General features: G+C 45.8%; 2 protein-coding genes across 6 annotated transcripts in view; both read right to left on the reverse strand.

Annotated features, from left to right (window-relative positions):
- Positions 1-1,770: 1,770 nt before the first annotated feature.
- Positions 1,771-20,546, reverse strand: LOC309718710 (nucleus accumbens-associated protein 2-like). 5 transcript variants are annotated; one of them, XM_082554212.1, is made up of 11 exons: positions 20,253-20,546; positions 17,940-18,157; positions 14,661-14,746; positions 11,489-12,200; positions 11,141-11,358; positions 10,822-10,926; positions 10,204-10,463; positions 8,273-8,449; positions 8,075-8,180; positions 3,113-3,210; positions 1,771-2,703 (listed from the first exon to the last, which is right to left on the reverse strand). In XM_082554212.1, the coding sequence occupies exons 4-11, from the start codon at positions 11,927-11,929 to the stop codon at positions 2,075-2,077; spliced, it is 2,034 nt and encodes a 677-aa protein (XP_082410338.1). In that variant the 5' UTR covers positions 11,930-12,200; positions 14,661-14,746; positions 17,940-18,157; positions 20,253-20,546; the 3' UTR covers positions 1,771-2,074. The 5 variants fall into 5 exon arrangements, with proteins under 5 accessions (XP_082410338.1, XP_082410340.1, XP_082410337.1 ...); XM_082554214.1 differs by lacking the exon at positions 14,661-14,746 and having other exon boundaries at positions 11,489-12,089; XM_082554211.1 differs by lacking the exon at positions 14,661-14,746.
- A 5,896-nt stretch (positions 20,547-26,442) lies between these two features.
- qsox2 (quiescin Q6 sulfhydryl oxidase 2) overlaps positions 26,443-27,698 on the reverse strand; it is a 14,958-nt gene continuing 13,702 nt past the window's right edge. Inside the window, exon 12 of the mRNA XM_082554216.1 lies at positions 26,443-27,698. This exon is cut by the window's right edge and continues 196 nt beyond it. Within this exon, the coding sequence (XP_082410342.1) occupies positions 27,413-27,698 (286 nt within the window). The 3' untranslated portion in view covers positions 26,443-27,412.

Here is a 27,698-nt window from a genome sequence, read left to right on the forward strand (position 1 = left end):
ACCGCTTTGAAGTCTTCTCATCTTTGCTTTGTTTGTATGTAACAACTAACTTAAAGATTGTGTGTGTGTGTCCTCATTAGGATAGAGATCAGTGTGTGGGACTGTACTCTCAGGTTTATATTGTTTAGAACTATAATTATCAAATAATGAGTTTTGGGTCATTTTACTGAGTAATGAGTAATGTAATGAATATTATAGCAAATTACTTTCTCGGAGCAGTAATTAAGTAATCCACTGTATTACTTCTAAGAAAAATAATGAGTAATATGTTACCTTTCTTGAGTGTGTGTGTGTTGTAATGATGTGTGCGAGAGAGAGAGCCTGAATGAATGAGCTTGTAATAGAAAGCGCCTTGGCTGCTCAGAGCAGAAGAGTGCAGTAAAAGAAGTCGTAGAGTTTGCAGAACCGACACAAAGACTGTGAATGTCTTTGCCACACACTCAGTGACCCTGTCAGGATCATATGTACTCATGCAGAGTCAATCCCAGGCGTGGCTATTTTTTATTGTGCATTATTGTTTGGAAGACTTTAGTGTTTCTATAATCTTTTGTCACATTTCCTGGTAGTACTATATAAAACGTGTTACTCTTGTCTTTCTCTGTGTTTGTTTGTTAACATTTCTTTGTAGCATTCTCGTATTTCTTTATAATATTTGTAGTGTTTTGTAGTCTTATAGTATTTTGTGCATATTTTGCATTTCTTCACCATTATGGCTTTCTTTGTGGACATTTGGCCTTTTCTAATGTCAGCCCCATTTTTTGTTTTTTTATTTTATTTTTTATAGTCTTTCTTTATATTTTTTCTGTATAGTTTAATCATATTTCTTTACAGTATTTTAAATGGTAAATGGCCTGTATCTGTATAGCGCTTTGCGTAGTCCCTAAGGACCCCAAAGCACCATCCACACACTGGTGATGGCAGCTACGTTGTAGCCACAGCCACCCTGGGGCGCACTGACAGAGGCGAGGCTGCCGGACACTGGCGCCACCGGGCCCTCTGACCACCACCAGTAGGCAACGGGTGAAGTGTCTCGCCCAAGGACACAACGACCGAGACTGTTCGAGCCGGGGCTCAAACCGGCAACCTTCCAATTACAAGACGAACCGCTAGCTCTTCAGCCACGATCGCCCCAGCACATATTTAACATATATTTTTCGTCTTTTAGCTTTTTGTTGTTTATTAGCATGTTTTCTTCTAGGATTTGTTTTCAGTGTTTTAGCATGTCTTGTAGATTATTACTATTTTAAATAGAATAGAACAGAATAATCCTTTAACTGTCCCACAAGGGGAAATTTGGTTGTAACAGCAGCAAGAAAAACACATATACAAACAAACAAACAGGACACAGGACACAGAACAGAAACATACACAATTTTTTTTTTACATATATAGCATTTTTGAATCTCCTAGTCATTTAGTATTTTGGTCATCTTTTATCTTTTTTTTTACATTTCTTTAGAGTATTTTAATTATTTAAGTATTTTCTGTACATTTGTAATCTTTTGGCATTTTACAGTAGTATTAATATTTCTTGTGCTTTGGTTCTTTTTTAACATTACTTTGTGGTACTTTATTGATTTTTGTAGTCTTTAACTATTTTCTGTAGTTTTCAAATACATCTGTACTATTTCAGCATGTGTTGTGTATAAACGTGTCTTTTTACTCTTCTAGCGTATTGTTTTAGCAGCTCTTTGTAGTGTTAGCATATCGGTTCCCTCTGAACTTCTGGAAACTTTGTTTGGTGCACAAATCAAACAGACACAGCAGATCTGATTATCAAGAAGCTTTATTGTTGTTATCAGAGTGAGTATAATCATCATCGTCATCATCATCATCATCATCAGTCCTGTTGCTATGGGCCTGTGTGCTGGACTGCAGGAGGCTGTTAGCATGCAGCAGAGCCGAGCAGACAGACAGGTAGTCAGACAGACGGGGCAGAGAGGTAGACAGGTGGACAGGTAGTGAGGTAGGGGAACACACAGGTAGACGGACGAGAGGACAGACAGACAGACGGGTGGGGGGACAGGTAGCTATTGTGTTATTTACATACAGGTAGGCAGATGCATTAGAAAGCTTATTGGCTGTCTTCCAGAGGCTCCACCCCTCGCTCATCTGTGTCAGCCAATGCCCTGTGAGGAGGGGCGGGCTCCGCAGGCTGGGGGGAAGGGTGTGAGGAGGATGAGGAGGAAGAGGAGGAGGAGGATAGGGAGAGGGGGAGGTCTGGCGGTTGTTCAGTCTGTAGCCTCCCGTCCCCCTCCGCCTCACCTCCCATCATTCCCTCCTCCACTTGCCCCCCGCTGGCCCCTCCTCCTCCACGGGACCCAGCAAACTGCAGGTGAGGCAGGAGGGTGGCTGGGGCCTCCTTCTCCCTCTCCCCTGCTGCCTCCCTCTCGCGCCGCTCAGCATACAGCGGGGCCTCCAGGCCGAGGTAGGATGCGCTGAGCTGCCGCAGGTCCAGCTCAAAGGGGCTTCCACTGGACTGTGCCACCGACTCTGCCCCCTGACTCCCACCTCCTCCACCTGCTCCTCCTTTCTTACCCTTACGGGGGTGGGAGGTTGCAGAGGTGGGGAGGCCCTCGGGGAGGAGAGACTGGATCTTTGGGAGCCAACGTTTGCGGACTCTGCGGGCGTTGGTGCACATGTCGGCTGCAATGACGTTCATCTCGCTCTCCTTAAAGTTAGGAGCAAAGTTCTGACAGTACACTGAGGAGGAGGGAGGGGGGGGGGGAGAATCTCAATACTTTTTAAAATACAATAAAAGGCAGAAATCATGACTCACAGTGTGTGTGTGTGTGTGTGTGAGTGTCCATGTGTTCCTGTCTAGCTATCTTTGTGAGGACCGAAATCTGCATTCTACTATACTTGTGAGAACCAACAGTCAGAGAACACAAACATCGAGGACACACACCGGTCCTCCCAAATTTAAAGGCATTTTTGAAGCTCAAACTGTGGTTTTAGTGTCAGGGTTACAATTAGGTTATGTTTAGGTTTAGGGTAAGAGTTAGGGTTAGGCATTCATTTTTAATGGTTAGGGTAAGGGGCTAGGGAAACCATTATGTCAATGAAGGTCCTCACTAAGATAGCTGAACCGGCGCGTCTGTGTGTGTCTTACGTTTGACAGTGTTTAACACTCGGTTGTCCAGGGGCTTCCGGCTCGGATCATTGGTGGAGGAGCGGATCCCTGTCCCGCAGCTATTGGCCAGCGTGTTTCTATGGAAACCATAACAACCCAATCAGCACCTATACCAGCTGTAGGTTCCCCTCCCCCTCCCACTCCGAGACGTGTGACTGAGCTGTTATGTAAAGCAGCTGCTGCCGACTGTCAGAAGCTTCTGGAAGATCTCATACAGCCCCGGGCCACATGGTGTCTGATGATGTCACAGCGTCTGGGTCGATAAGCGTTTTAGAGGCACATAAATATGACTGATTGATAAACGTGAGTTTCTGACCATCAGGTTTCACATCGACACACATCAGGACAAATCCAGACATTCATCCACGCGTGACACACGGGTCATCCATCAGTTCACATGGTCATTAACGACGTCGGCGTAAAAACGCCTTTCAAAGGCATTTGTATGTCAGTGAAACATCAGCAGGTGCGCTCTAACATTACTGTGGGCCTCAGGGCTCATGGGGGGGAAGTTCTTAAACATCGAACATAATTACAGGTGACTCCCAAAGGTTTGTCAGGACGTCAAATGTCCCACCAGGGGAGAGAACACTAGATCATATTTACTCCAACATCAAGCATGCATATAGAGCCATGCCCCTCCCCCACATCGGCCAGTCGGACCACCTCTCTCTCCTGCTCTCCCCAGCCTACGCCCCCCCCCCCCCCCAGACACAGTGCCAGGCCCTGGACTGGACCATATGTCTGTGAAGGTTCTCAGTCATCCAGGTCATCGTAGTCAAAGGAGCTTGCAAAGAAAAGCGTCTGGACTTCTTTAAGTTGCTTGAAGACGTTTCACCTCTCATCCGAGAAGCTTCTTCAGTTCTAAGGTCAAATGGTGGAGAGTCCCAGATATAAACCTAGTGGGAGTTTCCCCCCACAGAGGGACAAAAGGACCCCCTGATGATCCTCTAATTGCCTGAGCCAAGGTGTGAAACTGGGCGTGGGTCCCAATCAGCCAGAGTTTCGGGTGTGTTCATTGTGAAACCTGGCCCCACCTTATCATGCGAATTCCTGAGGTCAGATGGCCCAGGATGTGAGTGGGCGTTAAGGCGTCTGGGAAGGATCTCAAAACTGGATTATACAATCCAAAAACCCTGGATGACCAGCGAGGTCCGATCACTCCTCAAAAACTGTGACGCCGCCTTCAGGTCAGGTGACAGAGCTCTGTACATGGCTGCTCGAGCTGACCTGAAAAGGGGAATCAAAAAAGCTAAGACAGACCATAAAGGAAGCTGCAAGTCCCAGCTGTCCAGCACCAACACACGGGAGGTGTGGCACAAGACATCATCAACCACAGAGGATGTGAAAGCAGAAAACCTGAGTGTGCAGCCGGCAGAGGAAGTAAACAGCTTCTTCGCCCGCTATGAAACACCACAACAGCAGCGCTCATCTGCCTCAGCCCTGCTCCCATCCTCATCCTCACCTTCCTGCACCGCTCCACTCACTGTAACGGAGCACGATGTCAGACGTGTGCTCCTAGCAGTGAACCCCAGGAAGGCGATCGGTCCAGGCGGAGTACCTGGGAAGGTGCTAAGAGCGTGTGGCCACCAGCTCACCCTCATCTTCACCAGACTCTTCAACCTCTCACTGGATCAGGCAGCCATCCCATCCTGTCTAAAATCAGCCACAATCATCCCAGTGCCGAAGAAGTCTCCCATCACCAGCCTGAACGATTACCGCCCTGTGGCCCTCATGCTGGTGATCATGTAATGCTTTGAGAGACTAGTCCTTCAGCACATCCAGGACTACCTCCCCCCAGAATCTGACCCCCACCAGTTTGCATACTGCACGAACAGATCCACAGAAGACGCCATCGCCATCGCCCTCCATGCTGTGCTGAGTCACCTGGAACAGCGGCAGAGCTACATCCGACTGCTCTTTGTGGACTACAGCTCAGCCTTCATCCAGCCTTCATCCTCATCATCAAACTGGTCACTCTTGGCCTCCCTCCCCCCACATGTGCCTGGATAAAGGACTTTCTCACAAACCGGCCCCAGACTGTGAGGCTCCACCCCCATCTCTCCTCCACTCGCACACTGAGCACCGGCTCCCCACAGGGCTGTGTGCTGAGCCCCCTCCTGTATTCTCTCTACACCCACGACTGCAGTTCGACCCACAACAACAATCTCATCATCAAGTTTGCTGATGACACCACGGACTCATCTCAAAGGGAGACGAGGCAGCCTACAGAGAGGAAGTCCTGAAGCTGGCAGCATGGTGTTCAGAAAACAACCTGACACTGAACATGATTTTATTTTATATGCTGGAATATGCACAACATAGGTTTAAATTAGGAGTGGGCAATAGAAACGATATACGATAGAAACGATATAAATTTGGCCAACGATAGAGATTTTGACTATACCGCTCTATCGCGATAGCGCATGTTGGTGATGTCATCAAGCTGCGCCTGTTTTGGTCGAAAGCATTGCAGCGGCTACAACCATTATCATCTGCAAATTATGCCGACAGTCACAGCAAAGAGATGAAGCACTTTTGAAATATGGGGAAAGCCAAAAACTGCGCTTCCTCCACTTCTGTAACATTGATTCATTAATGCTGAATTCTCTGCAGCTGTTCTATTCCCATGTTGTTGCAGTATCTTAATAACTAACCTTGTATTGTGGATGAATAATCTCAGTTGTTCTCCTGACTGAAGTTTGGCCCGTGTACAGCATCCTGCTATGCGATTGCATTTGTCCCTGACCACCAGAATCCCTCACGTTAACTTTTATCGAGTGGAAAAAAGTTCACCCTCCAGCTTCACTGTGCTAATGTTATGCTAACATAGCTGTGTCGCTAGCAATCACGTAGCACAACATTATATACCAGGTAGTCCAACTTCAGTAACCCTACAAACGCCACTGCTGTTTAGTTTTCTGTCTTCATTTATGTTGGAAGTGGTAGCAGAGCTGTACGTTTGAATTTGTTTCAAAAATCTCTGTCAGAACATGGTATGAAATGTTTAGGTGGAAACTAGCGAGCTAACTTCCTGCTAACTTCTAACTCCGTTAAATTTAATAAATTCTGTTTTCATGGATGTTAAAATTAATTGTTACACCTGGTAAAGCAGCAACGCTGATGATTTAATTAAAGATGAAAGAATTCAGACAGTTTTTAACTCTCAGTGTTCGTTTGACTTTGGGACCTGAAGTAGACGGAGTTTTGGACCCAGATTACTCCGTGAAGCTCCTCACTACGGCAGCGTAATGCTCTGACATCCATCAAACAGTGCTGCTTACCAAAGTTGTACTAAAACATTTTTAACAGATTTCTGCCCAAATCGGTTAGAGGTCAGTAAGCACAACCAGAATTCATACATAAGGCACACTCTCTATTTTTAAGAAAATTAAAGGATTTTAAGTCCTTATAGTGTGGAAAATGCGTTATACAGAAGAAAAGAATATATCGTGATATATATCGTTACTGCATGTGCTTCAAGTTATATCGCGATCAGAGATGGGCAGTAACGCGTTACTGTAATCTGATTACTTTTTTCAAGTAACGAGTAAAGTAAGGGATTACTATCGAAAAAGCGGTAATTAGATTACCGTTACTTTCCCGTAGGAACGCTGCGTTACTGCGTTACTAAAGCCGTGATTTTTTGCGAGAATGTCTCATGACAGTGACGTAAGCGAGTGCGACGTTCGTGACAACAGCTGTGTGCAGATCAACAATGGATCATATATCGAGTGCAGAGAGAGTATGAGCGTGCAGCGTTTAAAGCGTGGAAGTACTGACCTTACTTTGAGTTTGATTCCATAAAAAGTGACAAAAACATTAGTGTCCGCTGTGCGTGGGAAGAAAACTTCTTTTTACAGCGAAAAAACCCCTAAACTTCCGAGCAAGCACCGAGTAGCTACGACGTAATGGGAAACTCACAGAGACACTCGCGGATTCTTCCACTGACCGCGGCACACCTGCACCAGGGTAAACCTCCGCCTACCCCACTCCTGCTTTACAGGTGAAAATAGAGCAACAGGACCGCTGAGTCTTTGACTTTATTTATTTTCTGCTGTGTTTTACTTGCATCTATTTGAAAGACTGAGTGTAAACACACAAAATATTTTATTTTATGTGCTGGAATGTGCAGAAAAAAGGTTTAAATGTTAAATTTCTTCCAGTCAGAGAATGTTGCAGATAATTAAATCTTTGCTTGATGCATAAAGTTAAAAGATTAAAACTAATAAAACAAGTTTTAAAAAGAGACTTTTCCATTTGATTACATTTTGTATGATGGATTATGCAGAAAAAGTAGAATTGGGCTGAAAGATCTATCGCTTTATCACCTCTTCAGGTTGTAAATCGTGTTTTTAAAAAGTAACTAAGTAATTAATTACTTTTGAAAATAAGTAATCAGTAAAGTAATGGGATTACTTTTTGGGGGAAGTAATCAGTAATTAGTTACTGATTACTTTTTTCAAGTAACTTGACCAACACTGATCGCAATATGAATTTTAGGCCATATCGCCCAGCCCAAGTTTAAATGTTAAACACATTTCTTCCAGTCAGAGACTGTTGCATAGAATTTGATTTTTGCTTGATGCATAAAGTAAAACATCAGGAAATCCCCGCGTAGCATCAGCTCATCAATGATTTCATAAACACTTCTGTCCATCTGTGCTGAGGAAACACCAGCAACTCATGAAACTCAAAGTAATCTCATGTTTGTAGCAATACTTTTAAAACTTTCATCAGATATGTAAGGTACCTAAAAACAGAAAAAATAAATGTTTGATTCTTTAAACTTTAACAGGAAAATCAAATACCTGGATTCAACAAACTTACCTTTAGTTCCTAATCCTGGTTTAGTTAAACCAGCCACACGGCACCACAACCTTTATGTTTTCTGTAAACTAAGCTGCTGCATCCATGTGACTCACCCAGGTAAGAGCTCACCTGTCAAAGAAGGTTGCTAGCAGCCTCCTGAGCAGCACCTTATGTTTGACTCCAGCACACAGGTGACAGTTCATCAGCTGACCTCGGGTCATGAACACACCTGAACCTGAACACACAAACACAGAGGGGAGCGTGTGTCACATGACGCTGGGTTACAGGTGTCTGAGATACAGTTGGACAGGTGTTCTGTTGTCCTACCTGCCACCAGCTCCACCTTCTCTCCTGGGTCTCCCTCGGTGTAGAGTGACGGGTGGCACCGATACCCAATCTGACTGATCAGACTGGCGGGAAGTGCCATGTTGTCCCGACCAACCAGCACGCAGGGCCGACGCTCATTAGCCAATGGGAGGGGGAGCATCTCCATCTTCTCTTGGACTGAACCAATGAGAAACAGGGAGGGGAGCGAGTGTCAGGAATCCCAGGAAGTAAAATGACCAAAACTCACCTGTTTGAGTTAATATGTGACATCAGTGGGGCCTGTATGAGCTGAAGGTTAACAAGTCCTGTTGGGGAGTCAATGAAGTGACATTAAAAACATAGAAAACGAGCAAAAAGGCAGAGAACCCACAGGATGACGTTTACATCGTCACCATGGTAATCGTCCTGTTAGGACAAAAGGACCCAAAACCTTAACCCCCTCTAACGTCTTACTTCATAGTGTAATCTTCACATATTCACACACACATCATCCTTACAGTGTCAGTGACTGTGTGATGGCTGAAATCAGTCCACACACTCACCTCATTAGTCTGGTTTGCAGGTAAACATGTATTTCAGTCATATTATTCATTCATTTCTAAACTTAAACCTAACAGTGATATTATAAAGTGCACATATTAGCACTGTGTGGGGTTTCTAAATATATTCTTTTATGTTAATTATGTTTTTGTTTCTTTGAGTTACCTGGTTTGGGGAGGTGTTTCCTGTCTGGGTAAACGGTGTGACCAGCGGGACCACCCATGTGCTTGTCAGCAGCACGACTGTTTTAGGTTTAATGCTGTTTTGTGTCTAGTTAGTATTGGTGTTTGTTCTGTTTCCCCTGTTGTGTGTAAACGGTTTGGCCAAACCCCGTAAAGGTTACCCTGCTGTGTGTTTGTGTTTAGGTCAGTTTGTGAGTTAAGTTGTGTCTCCTTTGTTTGGGTAGTTACGTTTCTGTACGTCGCTTTTTGAGTAGAGTTATATTTAGCTGACCTCTTTTACGGGCCCATTAATTCTATTTTGAACTTTGTCTTTTTAAATTTTTTAGAGGATAAAATAAGAAAAATCCCACTTTGGAGACATTTCTCCTGTGTCCTGTGTGTCTTCGCTGCTCGGCCCCTCACTCACTTTGTCTTTAAGGATTTGCTAGCTTAGCTTAGCTTGTAGCTGACTCGCTAGCATGGCCTCTTCACCCGTTCCTCCTGCACTTTGTTCAGTTACCGGTACTCCTCAGCCTCCTTTAGCCATAATGATACTTGTAATAAATGCAGCCTGTCTGGAGCTCTGGAGGCCAGGATCACTGAATTGGAGACTCCGGCATCCTTGAAACACCCGTAGCTAGCCAGGCCCCTGTAGCCGGTGCAGAAGGTAGCGTAGGCCCTGCTAACTCAAGACAACAACTTATTTAGCATGTGTCATTTCTCCTCAGCGTGGCTGGCTCAAATGCTTTTGTAGGGGGGGTTCTCTCTAATCACTTTGAAATGGTCAGTGACCAAAAATGAACTACAGACGTGCTTGAATCAGTTCAGGGCAGCAAACATATCCTTGGAAACAGGAGAACTGGGTAACCGGAGCCCCTGTTTACAGGATGCTATTTGAATAAAAAAGAAAATGTTTTGCATATCTTTCAAAGGAAGTGGCCGTGTGACTTCTGTTATCAATTACTGCCTTTTTGTTTTACATGAGGTATTAAACTGAACTCCAACGTTTTACTGCATCCATCCATTCTCTTCCTCTTATTTCTCTCAGGGTGGCGCAGGGCTGGAGCCTATCCCAGTCTGTCACCAACTCATAGGGGGTCATGTGATTGTTGGGGTTTCTCTGCATTATTATAGGCTGCTTACCTTACAATATAAAGCACCGTGAGGAGCTGTTCTTGTTATTTTGTGATGTATAATTGATATTGATTTGGGTGGTGGATAAATACTCACTGTAGGGGTTTCCGGGGTGTCCGTAGATGTGCTGATAGAGTCCGGGGTGTACAGCGTTGCTGTAGTAATCTTCCTCCAGCTCTTCCTCGGTGGGTGGGTGGGATGGGGGAGAGTCTGTGGGGAGACTGGATCCTCCTGGACTGGAGCGACCCCCGCCTGCCAGCAGGTAGGACTGCAGACCCGGAACCAGCCCTCCACCTGCACTCAGGTAACACAAAGCCGTGCTCCTGGAGGACTGGAGCTCTGCTGCAATGTCCACTCTGAGGAGAGAACCAGCAGGAGAAGAATGACATCACAAACCTTCATCAAGGTCCAAGCACTGGTCCCGGGTACACAGCTGAGGGTGGGATCCATTTATCTGGGATTCAAATCTCAGGGATCAGTCACAGGTACAAAGGTATATTTAATCCAGGTCGCCTCATACACAATATCAAACTTCATACGTAGAGTTAGTCAGGCAAAAACCTGACAATATAAAAGATGGATCTATCCACTTTGTGACCCTGCACCCTCATTGGTCATCGGCTCATCATTCACAAAGTAGACCCTCCCCCCTGTCATCTCCTGAATGAAGTGGGTGTGTTTGTGCCACACTGTCTCCCCCATTGCTTCCATTACAGTGAAGTGTTGGATCCACAGCTCAGTTCAGCAGCGCAGGAAGTCGTCCCATCCGAGGTGAGAGAGGCCTGGAGAGCACGTGTGGGAATTCTCCCTGAAGATTTCCTGCAGTCATCCATGCAGACGTTAAATAAGCGTGTGATACGAGATAAATACATCATGTATGACACACACATAAAGCATCATTTGTTCTTTCCGTCTGGTTACTGAACAGGTGGGCGGTCCTCCACCCTCTGCGTCTGGACTGGGCAGACATCTCTGACTCGGTTTGGAATAATCTTTCCAACACTGAGAAAACATTTCTGAGCCATTTCCTCACCTGGTCTCCTCTCCTCCTGTTCCTGCTGCTCCTCCGGCCTCCTCTGCAGGAGGCGTGTCAGCTCGCTCCTGTTTGATCCTGCTGACGGCGAGCAGCAGCTCCTCGGGGCTCAACGCCGGCTGGTCTGGACTCACTTCCTGCAGCTGGGGGGCGCCGTGCTGCTGCTGCTGCTGGGCCGTCTGAGTGTCAAAGCCCCCGAGCTCGTCTGCTGAGGTTGTCTGTAAACACAAACGTTTAAATACAGTTACAAAGAGAAGAAAAACACATAAACAGTCTCCTGTGGCAGCTGCAGTTCTCCTGATGTCCACTAGATGCTGCTGTCTCCCACTAACCTCTGTTTAGACCCACCTGTGAGTCACAGCAGAGCGGTGAGGAGGCAGAGGAAGCCTTCATCATCATCAGCTCCATACCGCGCTCCACAATGTTCTGGATCTGCAGGTACCCGGCGGTGTACATGAGCACCAGCTGCTCGCTGGCCGCCATGCTGAGGCGCCCCGTGTAGCAGAAGGACAGAATCTGCTGGAAACACATCGGCGTCACTGAGGACGGGAGCTCGAACACCGCCTGGGAGGAGGAGTCAGAGGAAGAGGAGGAGTCGGCCGCAGAGCTGAACAGGTCTCTGAAGTAGAGCGAGGAGGCAGCGAGGACAGCCCGGTGCGCCTTGAAGGCCTGACCCTGCACCAGGATGGAGACGTCGCAGTAGTGACCCAGCAGCCGCTGCTCGTTCAGGCTGCCCAACACGCTGCTGCCGAAGTCGGGGATCTCCACCTGTAGCAGCCCCTCCGACATGGTGGTGGCCGTCGGCTCGCTGAGGTCGCAACGGGAAGTGGACGGCGGTTTGATGACGGTCCTGATGAGCCAGAGCTGGGCTGACGGATGCAGACAGCGGGGCGTTTAGGTGTCGGGGATGCTGCAGAAAGTTCCTCCAAAAAGTCTGAGGTCCATAATGCTGGTGCAGAACAAACAGTGAGGTCAAAGGTCAGCAAGGAGGCGGGGGGTTCAGGTTGAGAAGGAGGTGGTCAATCATTAAGATGCAGATCAGCTCGGTCCAGAGAAACAGCTGAAATGTAGAAAGGGAGACAAAAGGAGGAGAGGTCAAACCCTCACGGCGTCTCACGTGCCCACAGAACAAACCGAGGACACGTTTAACCCACGCCTGCTCGCCAACAGGGCAACAGGAAAACCTCCAACCTGCTGCAGACAGCCGAACGTCTCCTGCGGCGCGCCTCTAGAGTCCAACAAACAAAAACACTGAGCGCGCTCAAACACAGGGCGTCAGAAACATCAGGTGCACCCATTCAAACCTGAGATAACTTTATTTAAACCCATTAAAGGATCGAACAGCTGTTTCATCGAGTCTGTTTAAAAAACACGTTGGAGATAAATATTCCTTTCAGTTTTGTTTTCATTGTAAGTCTGAGTGCAGAGAGAAAAAGTCGAACTGACCACAGGTTCTAGTCCAAGTTCATGAAGCTTTATTATCGCTCAGGTAAGATTTAGACCCAAAACGAGTGGTCAGACTTTTAAATAATGTTTGCAGAGAGGAGCCGAGGTGTCTGCTCGAAGAGTCTTTGACTTCAGTGTAAAGAACTTATCTTTTTATTTTGTATAGTAAATGTCAAAGTGTTCAATATTCAAATTAAATATGGCTAAAAATTGAGCTCTTCACCTTTACTAAGAAGGCGGAGCTTCAGTTTAGAGAAATTTGAGGATTTTGATTGGATGTTGCCGGTATCATCACTGACCACTCTGCTCCGTCACCCAGATGTGGTCACCTCTGGATTGAAAAAACAACATGGCGGTGGCTCAAATGCTGACGCTGAAGCTTGAAAATACAGTTTTTGTATTATGATGTCACTGTGGCGTCATCAGGTGATCAGAGAGTGACAAACGCCAAAGTGACATCATCTCAGAAAGCCACGCTATGGTTGGTTTCTGGGGAATTCAGTGTTTTTAGTTATGACTGATGATTCTTTGTCTCGCGACCTTTTCAATGAAGCTGCATTTAGTTTCTGTTGAGTGGTTGGATCTCTAGGTCACGCTCAAAGCTGTTTGTCTGTGACGTGGAGGTGTGGGTAAATAAACAGGTGACGTGCAGACAGAGGTGTTTGCTGAGAGTCATGTGATCAGGAGGCAGCGTTCAGTCTGACGCATCAGTGTCTAACACACTGAGCTAAAGTCTCACAAACATGGAGGCTTTGTAAGGAAATGCATTCACGGGTGAGTCATCGAGCCGGGTCGGCCTGACGGACGAGGGGCATCGCGACCGCTTCGGCTGGCGTCTGTGGAAAGACAGTGAGTGTCTCACAAGAGGGTTCGGTCAGAAATATTTGAGGTGAGGCACCTCGGCACGCCGGGAGGAGGAGCCACAGCGCAAATGGTGTGCTGAGCGCGTCTCCATCACAGGGCCGTTGTTTCTGAACCAAACGATTCAGAGAGGATGACGTATCATTACTGACAAACGTGATCAGGTCATGTCAGTGGCAGCTGTGAAGCCACGGAGGGTTTTATTTTTCCTGTTTTGCCTTTAGTTTGGAAATTCTGGTTGTTTTAAAATCAGTCACTGTAGTGAACAGTGTAGCGATTTAAGGGTTTACCTTCAGTCAGCTTTGAGCACGAATCAGAAACGCTGCATTTACAGTAAAGTGATGCCAACGTGTGGGCAAAGCTACGGCAGGTGGGCTGAGAGAAGGGACGCGCTGTTTGAAAAGTTGCATCTTTGTTCAAACTTTATATGACTTTGCATCTACAAACGAGACGTCCTTTGGGATTACTTCCAAAATCACACTTCTGCTATTCTGAATGAATCTGAACTAATGAAACAGCTTTGCAGTTCAAGCATTTGTTACTCCCTGTTTTCTTCTCTTTTCTTGTTTGTTGCCTGAACTTGTCTCATATCTCTTCATTAGTTGGAAAACATTTAATTTGGAAATAAATTCAACAACAAAGCCATTAGACGAACGAGTCGGTGAAAAGGAAATCCTTGCTTCTCTGCTCTGATGGCCATGTATGAGCTGCCAGAGGTTGTATTTATTAACCATGAAGTACACTGGTCCCTCACTATAACGCGGTTCGCCTTTTGCGGCCTCGCTGTTTACCAGATTTTTTTTGTGCAACTTTGCTTTTTATTTTTTATTTTGTTTTGTTTTTCTTACAGCGCATTGTGTTCTGCATCCTGATTGGCTGCAGACCACTGTCAATCTCCTCCATGCTGTGTCTCCTGTACAGTACAGCACGCGTTCAGCTTGTCAAATTTACATAAATCTTCGATCACTAGCAGTGTGACTCTGAATTGCTGTGCTGTATGTTTGTAAGTTTTCTCCCCAGCAAACACAACAATGTCGATGAAACATTTTGCACCGTCAGAGGCTCCTGTGGTAGCACCCAAAGGCAGAGGAAGATGCTAACCGTCGCACAGAAAGTTGGACTTCTGCTTAATGCTAAAGGAAGTTAGAAGTTACCGTATTTTTCGGACTATAAGGCACATTAAGCGAAACAAAACAGTCAAACTTTACTCAACTCATTCTTCTTGCTTCCTCTACTTCCGTACCATTGATCCATTGATGTTGAATTCTCTGACAGCTGCTCTACTCCCGTGTTCTGGACCTGAAAACAGGGTTTGATCTTCGGTTTCATTCTATAATACTCAACTTATTTTTCTACAAAGGTCTGAACTTTGTGTTTAAACAAGAGAGAAATGTGTGAAAGTGTGTAGTGAGGGGTTTTACAGCCTTAAAACATCTATAATCATTGTAAAACATAAAGCTGCTACTTCACCTATTGCGGGTTATTTTTAGAACGTAACTCCTGCAATAAACGAGGGACCGCTGTGACTCAAGCTGTCAGTAAGAAACTATATTTACATGGAAAGTGTTTCATTCAAACTGCAGCTGACTTTCAGCTGAAGGTGTTTTGTTCTGGTGTTCCACAGGGATCAGTACCAGATCCACTGTTGTTACATAAAGAATGGATGGTGTGTGTATATGCAGATGACACCCTGTATGAAACCTTTAAAATTGTACCGATTTTAACAAAAAGATGGGAACATTTGTTTAGTGCATGAATGAAATGTGCACAATCAGATGTGTTCAGCATCAGTTTCCTCACGTGTTTCCTTTGGTGTAATGTTTTAGGCTAAATGGTAAAAACACTCATTCGCTTCTGCCACTAACCAGACTTTGGTCAAGTCAGAGATCATTTAACGAACTTATTAATTTAAAGTTTGTTCTAAATTGTTTTTGTTTCTCAGCTTTCCAAAAACGTTGGGAATACAGAGAAACAATGTAACTTGTTACTCTGAAGTGTAGCTTTGAGACGTCACCTTGAGCCGACTGTTATTATGAACTGGCTCTATATCAACTGAATTGAAGATCCTGAATAGGGATGGGTATCGAAACCCGGTTCTTGTTGAGAACCGGTTCCCACTGTTTCAATTCCTTGGAAGTGTTTGCCATTTTTGCAAACGATTCCCTTATCGATTCCAGTCGCCCCGAATGACGTCACCACGTTGCGGCGCGTCATTTACCTGGCAGGAAACACGGCGCCTAAGCGGCTCAAACGCTCAAAAGTTTGGTTATACTTTATGAGAACCGATGACAACAGGGCAACTTGCAATACTTGCAAAGTAGATACTTCATTTAAGGGAGGAAACACTACGAATATGCAAAAGCATTTGCTCACAAAACACACGATGACCTTAAATGAATGTCGTGTTTTTAATTCCGCTCGACTCGTGAATCTCAGCCCAGCAGCAGCGGTAACGTTTGTACGTCCTCTCCTGTTAATGCGGCAGGTAAATAATCAGCTAACAGTGCATATTATGTTAGCGCGATCTGCCTTATCTGCCATTACTGTGCATTTAGTGACCATGATGAGACAGAGTCTGGCTCAGATGCTGGCAGTTCTCGCTGCAGGCTACCGGTAGCGTCTCCTTTCAGGCCGGGATAGACGAATGTCACCGAGCAGAGACTCAGTTTGTGGTCAAAGGCTTGCAGCCGTTTGCCACAGCAGATGATTTTCAGTAAGTGAATGTGTTTAATTGTAGGCAGGACATTACTGGATATTCTTGTGTAATTGTTACAGAATAATTTATGGTATACTTTGTTATTGCTACAGAAGAATATTTATTTTATTATTTTACATTTACAATGTTTTCCCCGGGGACCCTGTGACACCCCATTGAAGAGCCGTAGGCTGGATCTCTTAAGATCTCACTGCTGGGTTTGTAAGGCCATGTTACTCCTAAATTTCTACCTTGTTCAAAGAGAAGATATAAAACAAAGTTCTAAGCTAATCGACCTTAGTGTTCTCCTTTTTTCAAAAGAATCGATAAAGAATCGAATCGTTAAACAGAATCGAAAATGGAATCGGAATCGTGAAAATCTCATCAATACCCATCCCTAATCCTGAAGCAGTGTTTGTCCTTTAGTGAGAGAAAAGCTGATGTTCTTTATGTTCCAGTTCAAAGTGTCTGCTGTCCTCCAGGCTAAACATGATGAAATGTAAAAGCATATGTGTTGTGTCTAATATCATCTCCACAGAAAGTTCCACGCTGCTGCAGAGATGTAAAGCTGAATGCGTGTCAGTGCTGGGACAGCCTCACAGTGACACCTTGTGTTTCGGAGGGTTTTATTTTCATGTGATAACACGATGACGTTTGCGTTCTTAAAGACAAGAAAGCTAAAGTCTGTGTCCAATGAGGGGCTTTCAAAGCTTCTCCTGCATGATTTTGCCTGAAAGACTAAACTCAGGGAGCAGAACTCTGTGTGCAGTTTTGACATAATCATCCATGAACTCACTATAAATAAATAATGGCCAGAGACATGGACCCAGACCCAGACCTGTGGTCCAGTATAGTCCAACATACTCAGCTAAAGTCCAGCAAACTCCACTACAGTTCAAACAGCCCAGCATAGTCTGCTCAAGTCCAACAGAGCCCTCTGCAGTGCTACAGTCCAGCAGATCCTTGTACAGCCCACTATGGTCCACTATAGTCATGTAGAATCCAGCACAGTCCACTGTAGTCCAGAACCGGTCCCTATGGTGCATGAGAGTCAACTACAGTCCAACCAAGTCCTTTACAGACCACTTCAGTTCAGTATAGTCTGCTAAAGTCCAGAAGAGTCCTCTGCAATCCATCGTCAAGGAAGTTCTCCTGTAGTCTATCAGAATCCCACACAGTCTGTTATAGTCCACTACATTTTAGGACAGTCTACCAAAGTCCAACAGAGTCCCCTACCGTCCAACCAAGTCCACCGCACCCCACTACAACCCAGCAGGGTCCAGTACAGTCCACTAATGTCCACTACAGTCATCTACAATCCAGCAGACTCCTCTATACTCTGCTAAAGTCAACCAAGTCCTCTGCAGACCACTACAGTTCAGAATATTGTGCTGAAGTCCAGCCAGGCACTCTACGGCTCACTACAACCCTGCAGGGTCCTCTATAGTCCTCTACAGTTCAGGACAGTCACCTGCAGTCCAGCAGAATCGTCCCCAGTGGACAGGAGCTCAGGACAGTCTGTTACCACCCAGCCGAGTCCTGCACAGTCCACTGTAGTCCGGCAGAGTTCGGGACAGTCTGCTACAGCTGATTCCAGGTGAGTGGTTCTCAGAGTTGAGCTCAGTGTTTTTGTTGTTTACAGAGCAGCAGACAGACAGACAGCTCAGAGTGAGGAACAGAGTTTGACAGCGCGACAGACAGACAGGTTAAACAGACAGTTTCAGAGTGCCGGGACAGACAGACAGCAGAGAGACAGCCAGTGGAGGACGGATGTCAGACAGTGAGACACCTCCTTACCTCCTCTCTGCTCCTCTTCCTCCTCTGCTTCTCCTCCATGCAGCAGGCAGGACGGCTGGCTGGGAGAGGTTTTCTTCTTCTCCTGCGCTCAGTCAACGCATCGTCTGGTGTGTCACAGGAGGGGGGGAGGGAGGAGGGGGAGGCAGAGACACAGCAGACAGCCGAGGAGGAGGAGGAGTCATCTGAGGACAGCGAGGGAGCTAATGCGGCTAACTGCCCTGCAGAGGACGAGAGAGAGAGGGGCGGGCGAGCATGCATTACATAGAACACACTGCAAGGTTGAACATTACTCATGAAAACTCGCTAAAAACACACATGTAGGCTGTCACACACACACACACATCACTGCACATGTGTGTGTGTGTGTCAGTGTGTGTGTGCGTGTGTGTGTGTGTGTGGCATGACTTGGCCAAATGCACAGCGCTGCATTGCAGTGCTGAGGCTGAGTTGGCATGCCGAGTACATAGCGTGCATACTGCGACTGTGTGCCAGGCTGACACACACACGTTTATATCGCTGTCTCTGTGAGGACATCTGCTGTATGTACAGCCACCCACAGCCCCTGATCCTGACCCCCAAACAAAGTTTGAACAATCACACAGCCCTTTAAAGGAGCGTGACACACAGAGGCCAAAGGGTCCTCGCTCTGATGGTGAAACAGCCGTGCTTGGTCCTCACAGCAATAGTCACACCAGCACACACAAACACAAAGCAGCAGTTTTGCAGCCTCAGCTTCCATCAACACTTACAGTTTCTAACACGAGAGAGAGACAGCTACTGTAGAGAGACAGACAGGGCTGGTGTCTGTGTTTAATGGGTGGGTGGATGCTGAATGTGTGAGGGAGGGGGAGGAGGAAGAGGAGGGGGTGCTAAGGCTAAATAAGGATTCGTACAGTAGCTCTGTGTGTGTGCGTGTGTTTGTTCATGTCTTTCTGTGTTTATGTAGACATATCGTGGTTGAAATCTGCCCTGCTGAGGACTTTCCTGCACTGTGAGGACATTGTTTGGTCCTCAGCCCTACAAAGGGTCACCTTCAGACCTCTGTGGTCTCCAGCATTGGTCGAGGGTCTCATCTTTGTGCTGCAGTTCTTAGAAAAACTCCAACTGCTTGTTCTCAGTGTCTCCAGCTCTGTAACAGCTCTGCTCACAAGCAGCATGTCTTTAAAACCTCACTGTGTCCCGACACCAATGTGTCACTAGTAGGGCTGGGCCATATTATACTGTTCACGGTATTACCGGTGCAATGTTAGGCATCAATAAAAAAATGAAATATCGCGATAGAATATGGGTAAAATGCACATGCGCACGTGGCCAAAAAAGCATGGTGGTAACGGAGAATGAGAAGGGGGAAAGCGGATCGTTGAGTGAAACAGATGAACCAGAATTGGTTTGTAAAAATGCTGCAACTTCAGCAATGTGGAACTGGTTTGGTGTTTGTCCGTCAGATACACGACAAAGTACATTTTTTTGTACAAAATGCAAACGGGCCGTCGTTATTGCCGTATTTGTCGGACTAAGGTGCTCGTAAATCTGGGAGTAATCTGGGTCCTAAACTCCGTCCGCTTCAGGTCCCAAAGCCAAACGAACACTGCAGCATCACTGAGAGTTAAAAACTGTCTAAATTCTTTTATCTTTAATAAAACGATCAGCGTTGCTGCTTTACCAGGTGTAACAGTTAAGTTTAACATCCAGGCATCCATGAAAACAAAATTTATTACATTTAACGGCGTTAGAAGTTAGCAGGAAGCTAGCGGAAGTTAGCTCACTAGTTTCGCTAGTTACCTAAACATGATATAGCATGTTCTGACTGAGAGATTTCTGAAAAAATTAAAACGTACAGCTCTGCTATCACTTCCAACATAAATGAAGACAGGAAACTAAACAGCAGTGACGTTTGTAGGGTTACTGAAGTTGGGCTAGCTGGTATATCATGTGCGTGGTGGCTAGCTACACAGCTATGTTAGCATAACATTAGCACAGTGAAGCTGAAGGATGAACGCTAACTTTTTTCCACTCAATAAAAGTTAACGTGAGGGTTCCTGATGGTTAGGGACAAATGCAATCACATGGCAGGATGCTGTAAACGGACCAAACTTCAGTCAGGAGAACAACTGAGATAATCCATCCAAAATAAGAGGTTAGTCATTGCAGTTTTTGCCCGTTGCTTGAACACATTTTGCAAAACTTCGCTCATTGTGCCAAAACTCTAAACACAAGTAAACATGACACAACACTGGGAAATATAAATATAAATATCTCTAAGCTTCCATTATCATCGAAAATTCCGGAAAAAGCAGTTGCAGATCAACTTACCACTTTTTTAGAAAAACATGAAATTTATGACAAATTTCAGTCAGGTTTCCGTAAAAGTCACTCAACAGAAACCACATTACTTAAAGTCTCTAGTGACATTATGATGTCAGCTGACTCCGGAGCATCCTCAGTCATGGTTTTGTTGGACTTGACATCTGCCTTTGACACCATTGACCATACCATCCTGATTAACAGGCTCCGGGACAGTCCGGTCTGGCTTTGAAGTGGTTTCAGTCATACCTCTCCAACAGATCTTTTAGTGTTTTTGCGAATCGGTTTATGTCACATTCTAAAGATCTGACATTTGGGGTACCGCAGGGTTCAGTTCTGGGTCCTATTCTTTTTCTTTTGTACATGTTACCTCTTGGACTTATAATTAGGCAGTTCCCTGAGGTGTCTTATCACTTCTATGCTGATGATATTCAGCTCTATTGCTCTTTTAAGCCGATGGAAGTCCATAAACTGTCCTCTTTAATTAAATGTTTAGCTTCCATTGAACAGTGGCTTGGTGACAACTACTTACAGTTGAACTCTGAGAAGTCAGAAACATGATCACAAACTGATCAATATTGTAGGTATATTGAGTGTTTGTTTTAGTTTTGTGATTTTGAATGGTTTAATAAAACCGATATTTTATTGGGTAATATTTTAATTTGTTGTTGTTTGTGTTTTTCAGCTGTGCTGTCTCTGCTGTCCTTTTTTTCGTTCTTTTGATTGATTTGTAATTTTGTTTTGGTTAGTTCGTCCAGCCGTTAAGGCGGTTACTGATTGGAAGTGAGTTGTGTAAGGGCGGACTAACCTCCCTTTTTGTTATTTGTTTATTTGTTTGTGCCACTTCCCTTTATATCCCAGATTGCAGGTCATGCATAGCGCTGATTCCCAGCTGTACTGAAACCCGAGGTGTTTGCAGTGCGTGCCACGATTGCAGTGTCGCTAAACGGCGTGTGACGGTTTGCAGTGTTGTGTTATTTTTTGCACCGTTTGTGTGGTAAGTGTCATGTGCAGCTTGGATATCAGCAGGATGTGTTGTAAGTCCTGTCTGGAAATAACTGGGAATTTGAATGTTTAATTAATGTAATAAATAAATTATCAATTTATTTCCTTGTCCCTTCTACTCCTACCTTGTCCTCGGTTACACTCAGGATATTTCAGCCCATTTCCACTGGAAATGCCTTTTGGTTCAACTTTCAGCAAGGAATTTGCATTTGCACAGTTAAATTTTTATGTAGCTTTAATGTACATAAAAAACAGCTGCTTGTTTAAGTGAAAATAAATGCATGGGGGTTTTTTTTGCGCTAGTAAAGTTGTGGAGTTGTATTTTGTCTCGCATCAATTAAATCGTCAGTTATATTGTCATCACAAATTTTCAAATATATATCGTGATAAATATTTTTGGCCATATCGCCCTGCTCTAGTCAGTAGCACGAGCTGAGGATTGGGACTTTTTCAGAGCAGGCTAATGACTGACCTCGAGCTGTGGATGGACCATCTCAGCTGAAGTTTGCTCTGTGTTCAGCGTCGTCTTCCTGTCATGTGATGGTGTTGTCTTCGCCTTCCAAGACCTTTAAGAAGAACTTTGCTGAGAACAGTGTAACCCTCGTCCTCCAAAGAGCTGTGAATGTTTTAGTCTGATCACAGATCTGTAGCCACCAGGCAGCACATCGTTATCTGTCAGCTAGACAGATAACAGATCACATGCTTTTATGTGATGTCGGCCCACCCTTTGCAGCTGTAACCTATTCGGCTGTTTTGGGAAGTCTTTCCACAGGTTTAGGAGTGTTTATGGGAACTTCTGATCAGGAACATATTTGTGAGGTCACACTGATGTTGGACGAACAGTCCTGCCCCACAGTCTCTGATTTACCCCAAAGGTGTTCTGTGGGGCTGAGGTCAGGACTCTGTGCAGGCCGGTCAAGTTTTTCCACACCAAACTGGCTCATCCATGTCTTTATGGACCTGCTTTGTGCACTGGTGTGCAGCTGAGTTAGAACAGGAAGCTCCATCCCCAAACTGGCCACACAAAGTTGGGAATATGAAACTGTCCAAAATGTCTTGAGCATGAAGAGTTCCCCCCTAACTGGAGCCCTCACACCATAACCCCCCCCTCCACCAAACTTTACACTTGGGACAGTGCAGTCAGACAAGTGCCGTTGTCCTGGCAACAGCCAAACCCAAACTCCAGAAGGAGAAGTGTGATTCGTCACTCCAGAGAACACATCCTTTGTTACCAGCAGCCGGTTTGGACCGTCAGCTGGTCATCTACTGTTCTCATCACAAAGGGTCTCACTGTCAGTGGCTTCTATCTCCTCCTTTGGCCAGCTGACTCCTCAGGACTTGCCTGACCCTCTGCAGGTACTTGGTGGTTGCAGCTTTCCCAGCAGCCTCATCATGGTTCCCATTTGCCTGTGGGATTCCCAGGTACTTGTAGCTGTCCTCTATGTCTGCAATGTTGCCTCCTGGTAGTTCGATCCCCTACGTTCTGACTACCTTCCCTCTCTTTGTTATCATCCGACTACATTTCTCCAGTCCAAATGACATTCCAATGTCATTGCTGTATAGCCTGGTAGTGTGGATCAGTAAGTCAGCTTGATGTCATCCACGTACAGGAGGTGGCAGACACCTGTTCCACTCCTTAGTTGGGATCCATAGCCAGTCTTGTCAATTATCTCACTGAGGGGGTTCAGGCCTATGCAGAACAGCAGTGGGGACAGAGCATCTCCTTGGTAGATCCCGCACTTGATGGTGACTTGCGCTATGGGCTTGGAGTTGGCCTCTAGTGTTGTACGCCACATCCCCATTGAGTTCCTGATGAAGGCTCTCAGGGTCCTGTTGATCTTGTACAATTCTAGGCATTCCAGTATCCAGCTGTGGGGCATTGAGTCATAGGCCTTCTTGTAATCAATCCAGGCAGTGCACAGGTTGGTCAGTCTGGTCTTGCAGTCTCGGCTGACTGCTGCTAGTACTTCCCAGTTTAGTTTCATGTTATTTTGTATCGCTGTTATCTCTTGTCATCTTTTGTCAGCAATAAAGCTGTATTTTGAGTTCAGTCCTGTTTCCCCGTGAGTTTGCGTTTGGGTCCTATTTCCTGCCTGCCACACAGCCAGTCCATGACATGACAGGAGCTTCCAGGTGGTGCTGAGGCAGGTTATTGGTCGGTAGTTGGAGGGGACCGGTCCCTTCTGGGGGTCCTTGAGGATCAGGACTGTCCGGCCTTCGGTTAGCCATTCTGGGTGTCTCTCATCAACCAGCAGCTGGTTCATTTGTGCTGCCAGACTCTCGTGGTGTGCAATCAGCTTCTTCAGCCAGTAGGCGTGAACCATGTCGGGGCCTGGTGCTGTCCAGCTCTTCATATTGGAGAGTCTTTCTTGGATGTCTGCCACTGTGATGGTTACTGGACCCTGTTCAGGGAGGTTGCTGTGGTCTGCCCTCAGATCCACTAGCCACTGAGCATTGTTATTGTTCCGTCTGTAATGATAAGCAGCTGTTGCTGTGAGTTAACATAGTTTCATGCCATACCACAAGGTGGCACTATCTGTAAAGAACACGGGCATGAGCGCTAAGAGGTGAGGGGTGGTTGTTGTTTTTCCGGCTAACCAAGCATGGTTAATAAAGTATGTCGCAGATCACAAAAGGACTCTTTCTTCATAAATAAGGAGACAAACAAAACAGCGTCCTTCTCCCATATGCTCTTCCAGTACTGCTCAGCCTTGGTGGTGCTGTTCTCATATTGTTCCCTTGCCACTGAGAGTACACCTTGGCTGGTTCTGTGGAGAGCAGCTGGTTCATTGTCCTGCCTTTGATCTCTCTGGTGTACCTCTTCAAGCGGCTGGCCAAGGCTGTGAGTCGCTGCTTGGCAGTGTCCAAGGCCTCGGGTATGGACACCTTCTTCATCGCACCTTTCTGCAGATCTGCAGTCGGCTAACCTCCCTCTGTGCTACCTTGATCTTGGCCTCTAGTCTCCTTCTCCATGGTGGGTACTGCTCCTTGTAGCTGTTCATTTTGTAGCCCAGCATCTCACTGATGACTGCTGGCAGGTGTAGTTCAGCTGGTGTTGCAGCATTGGTTTCTACTTCATAGCAGGCTTGAGCCTTTGTGGTTCCCGGGTTATTCCTGAATATCCTAACCACTTTCCTCTGATCTGAGGGGGACAGTTTGGATGTTTTTCCCAGACTTCGGGAAAGGGTAACAGATCTGAATAACTTGAACTTGTGTACAATTGTTTAAGCTGATCTTGAATCTGCAGATATTTAGAAACCGTCATTGACTTCTTTGGACTTTCACTTTGATCAATCCAATAAGTGCATTTCAACAAATCCATTTTATGCTGCAGTCAGTCATTAGGAGAGACAGCGCATCATGTTCAAAGACATTTTTGAACCTTCAGAATTACTTATTAAAATTTAACTTGTTAAAGGTGGCTGTAAATTTTAGTCTGTGTGTATATTTAACACTGTGTGGAATAGAGAACAATCAAAAACACTCAGATTAGTTTATGTTTATCGGGTCAGGAGTTTGAATTAATTTGCCAGCTTTTCCAATTTAAACGTTATACAGGGTGGGCCATTTATATGGATACACCGTAATAACATGGGAATGGTTGGTGATATTAAAGTCCTGTTTGTGTATATGTGAGGGGGCAAACTCCTCAAGATGGGCGGTGACCATGGTGGCCATTTAGAAGTCGGCCATCTTGGATACAACTTTTGTTTTTTCAATAGGAAGAGGGCCATGTGACACATCAAACTTATTGGTAATGTCACAAGAAAAACAATGGTGTGCTTGGTTTCAATATAACTTTATTCCTTCATGAGTTATTTACAAGTTTCTCTTTGTTCACAGCCATTGACATGTCGAAGAGGTTAACACGTGAGGAGCGAAATCGTGTTGATATCTGGTGAACGCAGTAACCGGGTCATTGGAGCAGATTTCAATGCAAGACACCCTGCGAGACCACCCATCTCCATGCTACAGTCAGCAAACTGCTTGCTAAGTTTGGTGAAACTGGTTCAGTGTTGGATTTGCCAAAATGTGGACGCAAGAAAACTGTCACTGATGAAGAAACATCAGTGGCTGTCCTAGCTTCATTCAGCAAGAGCCCACAGCGTAGCACTCGCCGCATGTCACTGGAGAGTGGCATTAGTTGAACATCCCTTCGGTGGATATTAGCTACTCACAAATGGCACCCTTACAAACTCCAGCTACTGCAGCATCTCAACGAGGATGACCCAGATCGGCGCACAGAATTTTCAAAACAAAAACTGGAACAGGACCCTCAGTTCACGCAGAAGATTTTGTTCAGTGATGAGGCAAACTTTTATGTGAATGGTGAAGTTAACAAACAAAACCAGCGCTATTGGTCTGACACTGACCCACAGTGGATGGATCCCTCCAAGACTGTTGGAACAACAAAAGTGATGGTTTGGTGTGGTATATGGGGCACAACGATAGTGGGTCCATTCTTCATCAATGGAAACCTCAAGGCTGCTGGATATTTGAAATTGCTACAGGATGATGTGTTTCCCTCTTTGTGCACTGAAGCTGGCACGTTCCCTGAGTTTTTCCAGCAAGATGGTGCACCACCACATTATGGGTGCCAGGTCCGAGCATTCCTAGATGAACAGTTTCCTGGGAAGTGGATTGGTCATCGTGGGCCAGTTGAATGGCCCCCAAGGTCTCCCGATCTGACCCCCTTAGACTTTTATCTTTGGGGTCATCTGAAGGCAATTGTCTATGGTGTGAAGATACGAGATGTGCAGCACCTGAAACTACGGATACTGGATGCCTGTGCTGGCATTTCTCCTGCGGTGTTGCTATCAGTGTGTGAAGAGTGGGAGAAGAGGGTTGCATTGACAATCCAACACAATGGGCAGCACATTGAACACATTTTATAAGTGGTCAGAAACTTGTAAATAACTCATGAAAGAATAAAGTTACGTCGAAACCAAGCACACCATTGTTTTTCTTGTGACATTACCAATAAGTTTGATGTGTCACATGGCCCTCTTCCTATTGAAAAAAACAAAAGTTGCATCCCTGGCCCATCCTGTAGTTCTTTTTTCCCTGTAAAATTTGAACACATCAAAAATGAATTGCTTATTATGCTTATTGAAGGACTTCATAAAGTCACGACTCCCTGACAAACGGAAACAACGGTTTAATACATTTCTGGGTAAAAACGACCCTCTGCAGGTTTCAGCAGTTTGATTTTATTTGAAGAAAATAATCTGGAACATAAAGACAAACATTTATACAACCGGTAAACACGGCTTTCACATGTGCTTCGTCATTTTGGTTGTTTAGTAGAAAACCAACTCACTCTGGGCCTTTGGGGTTCGAATTCTTTACAGGAAATAAACTAAAGTGATAAACATGGTTCATATTTGAATCACTTCACAAAAAGAAACTTCAAAACTACAATCAGTCATCAGTTTATCAGGACGGGTTTCCCTCCTATCACAAACACAGACATACAACAGCACACGCACGGAGTGGGCGGGGCCTGAGAGGACAGGTGTGTCTTCTGTTAGCAGGTTGAAGGTTTGGCACAAAGTGAACTCACTTTGATACTGTCACGTCCAGGCTGTTAAGGGTCTACCCTTAGGTCCTCCTGTGGGATTCTGGGAAATGAACCCAGCCCACAGCAGCTTGTCCAGGTCTCAGACACCTGGTCAGAGGGTCCAGAGGAGTTTGACAGGTAAAAATAAATACATTCAGACCTGAGAGTCCAGACGGGTGTCCACATACGAGTGAGTAAATCCAAAACCAGGGCTGGTTGTGGCCTGGTTCAGGGCTGACTGCGGTTCAGGGTTTAGAGGTTTTTATCTCGGCTCCGTCGGGACGGACTCCTCGGCTCTGGTCCAGTCGTGGCTTCACTCGACCCCAGAAGGACCAGAGTCTGTCACATGTTTATTTAAGATAATTCTCAGGGTCAGTTACACGGTTGTGGGTCTTCGTCCTCGGCCACAGAGCTTGTTCTTCATTGCTCGTGTTCCCAGCGAGAGGAAGCGTTCAGCTTCGCCTCCACAGACAAACATCACTTTGTTTGTGCCGCTCACATTTGGTCTAAACTCCTGCCATCTGATCAGGCGCCGATCAGTCTATGAGAAAAAGCCCTGAACCAGAACCAGCTCTGGTCCTGGCTCCACCCGGGCCGGTCCGGGTCAGACGTGGAGGCGGGAGGAGCGGAGCTTCCACCTCCTGGATCGCACTTTAAAGAAGAAGAAGAGGAGCATGAGGAAGAGGCAGGAGCACACGTACAGCACCACACACAGACTCATGTCCACACTGTTAAAGCCTAGAAGCCAGACTCCGCCCCCTCCTCCAGCCACACCCACCACCTCCCTCCTCTCCTCCCCCTTCACAGCCTGGCGTCCTGGACGAGGAGTCTGGGTGGAGGACTTCTTCTCCGAGTCGCTCCTCACGCCTCCTTCGTGCTCCTTGGGAACT

Source organism: Aulonocara stuartgranti (genome assembly GCF_965226115.1).
Source record: "Aulonocara stuartgranti genome assembly, chromosome: 12".
NCBI classification, from domain to species: Eukaryota; Metazoa; Chordata; class Actinopteri; order Cichliformes; family Cichlidae; genus Aulonocara; species Aulonocara stuartgranti.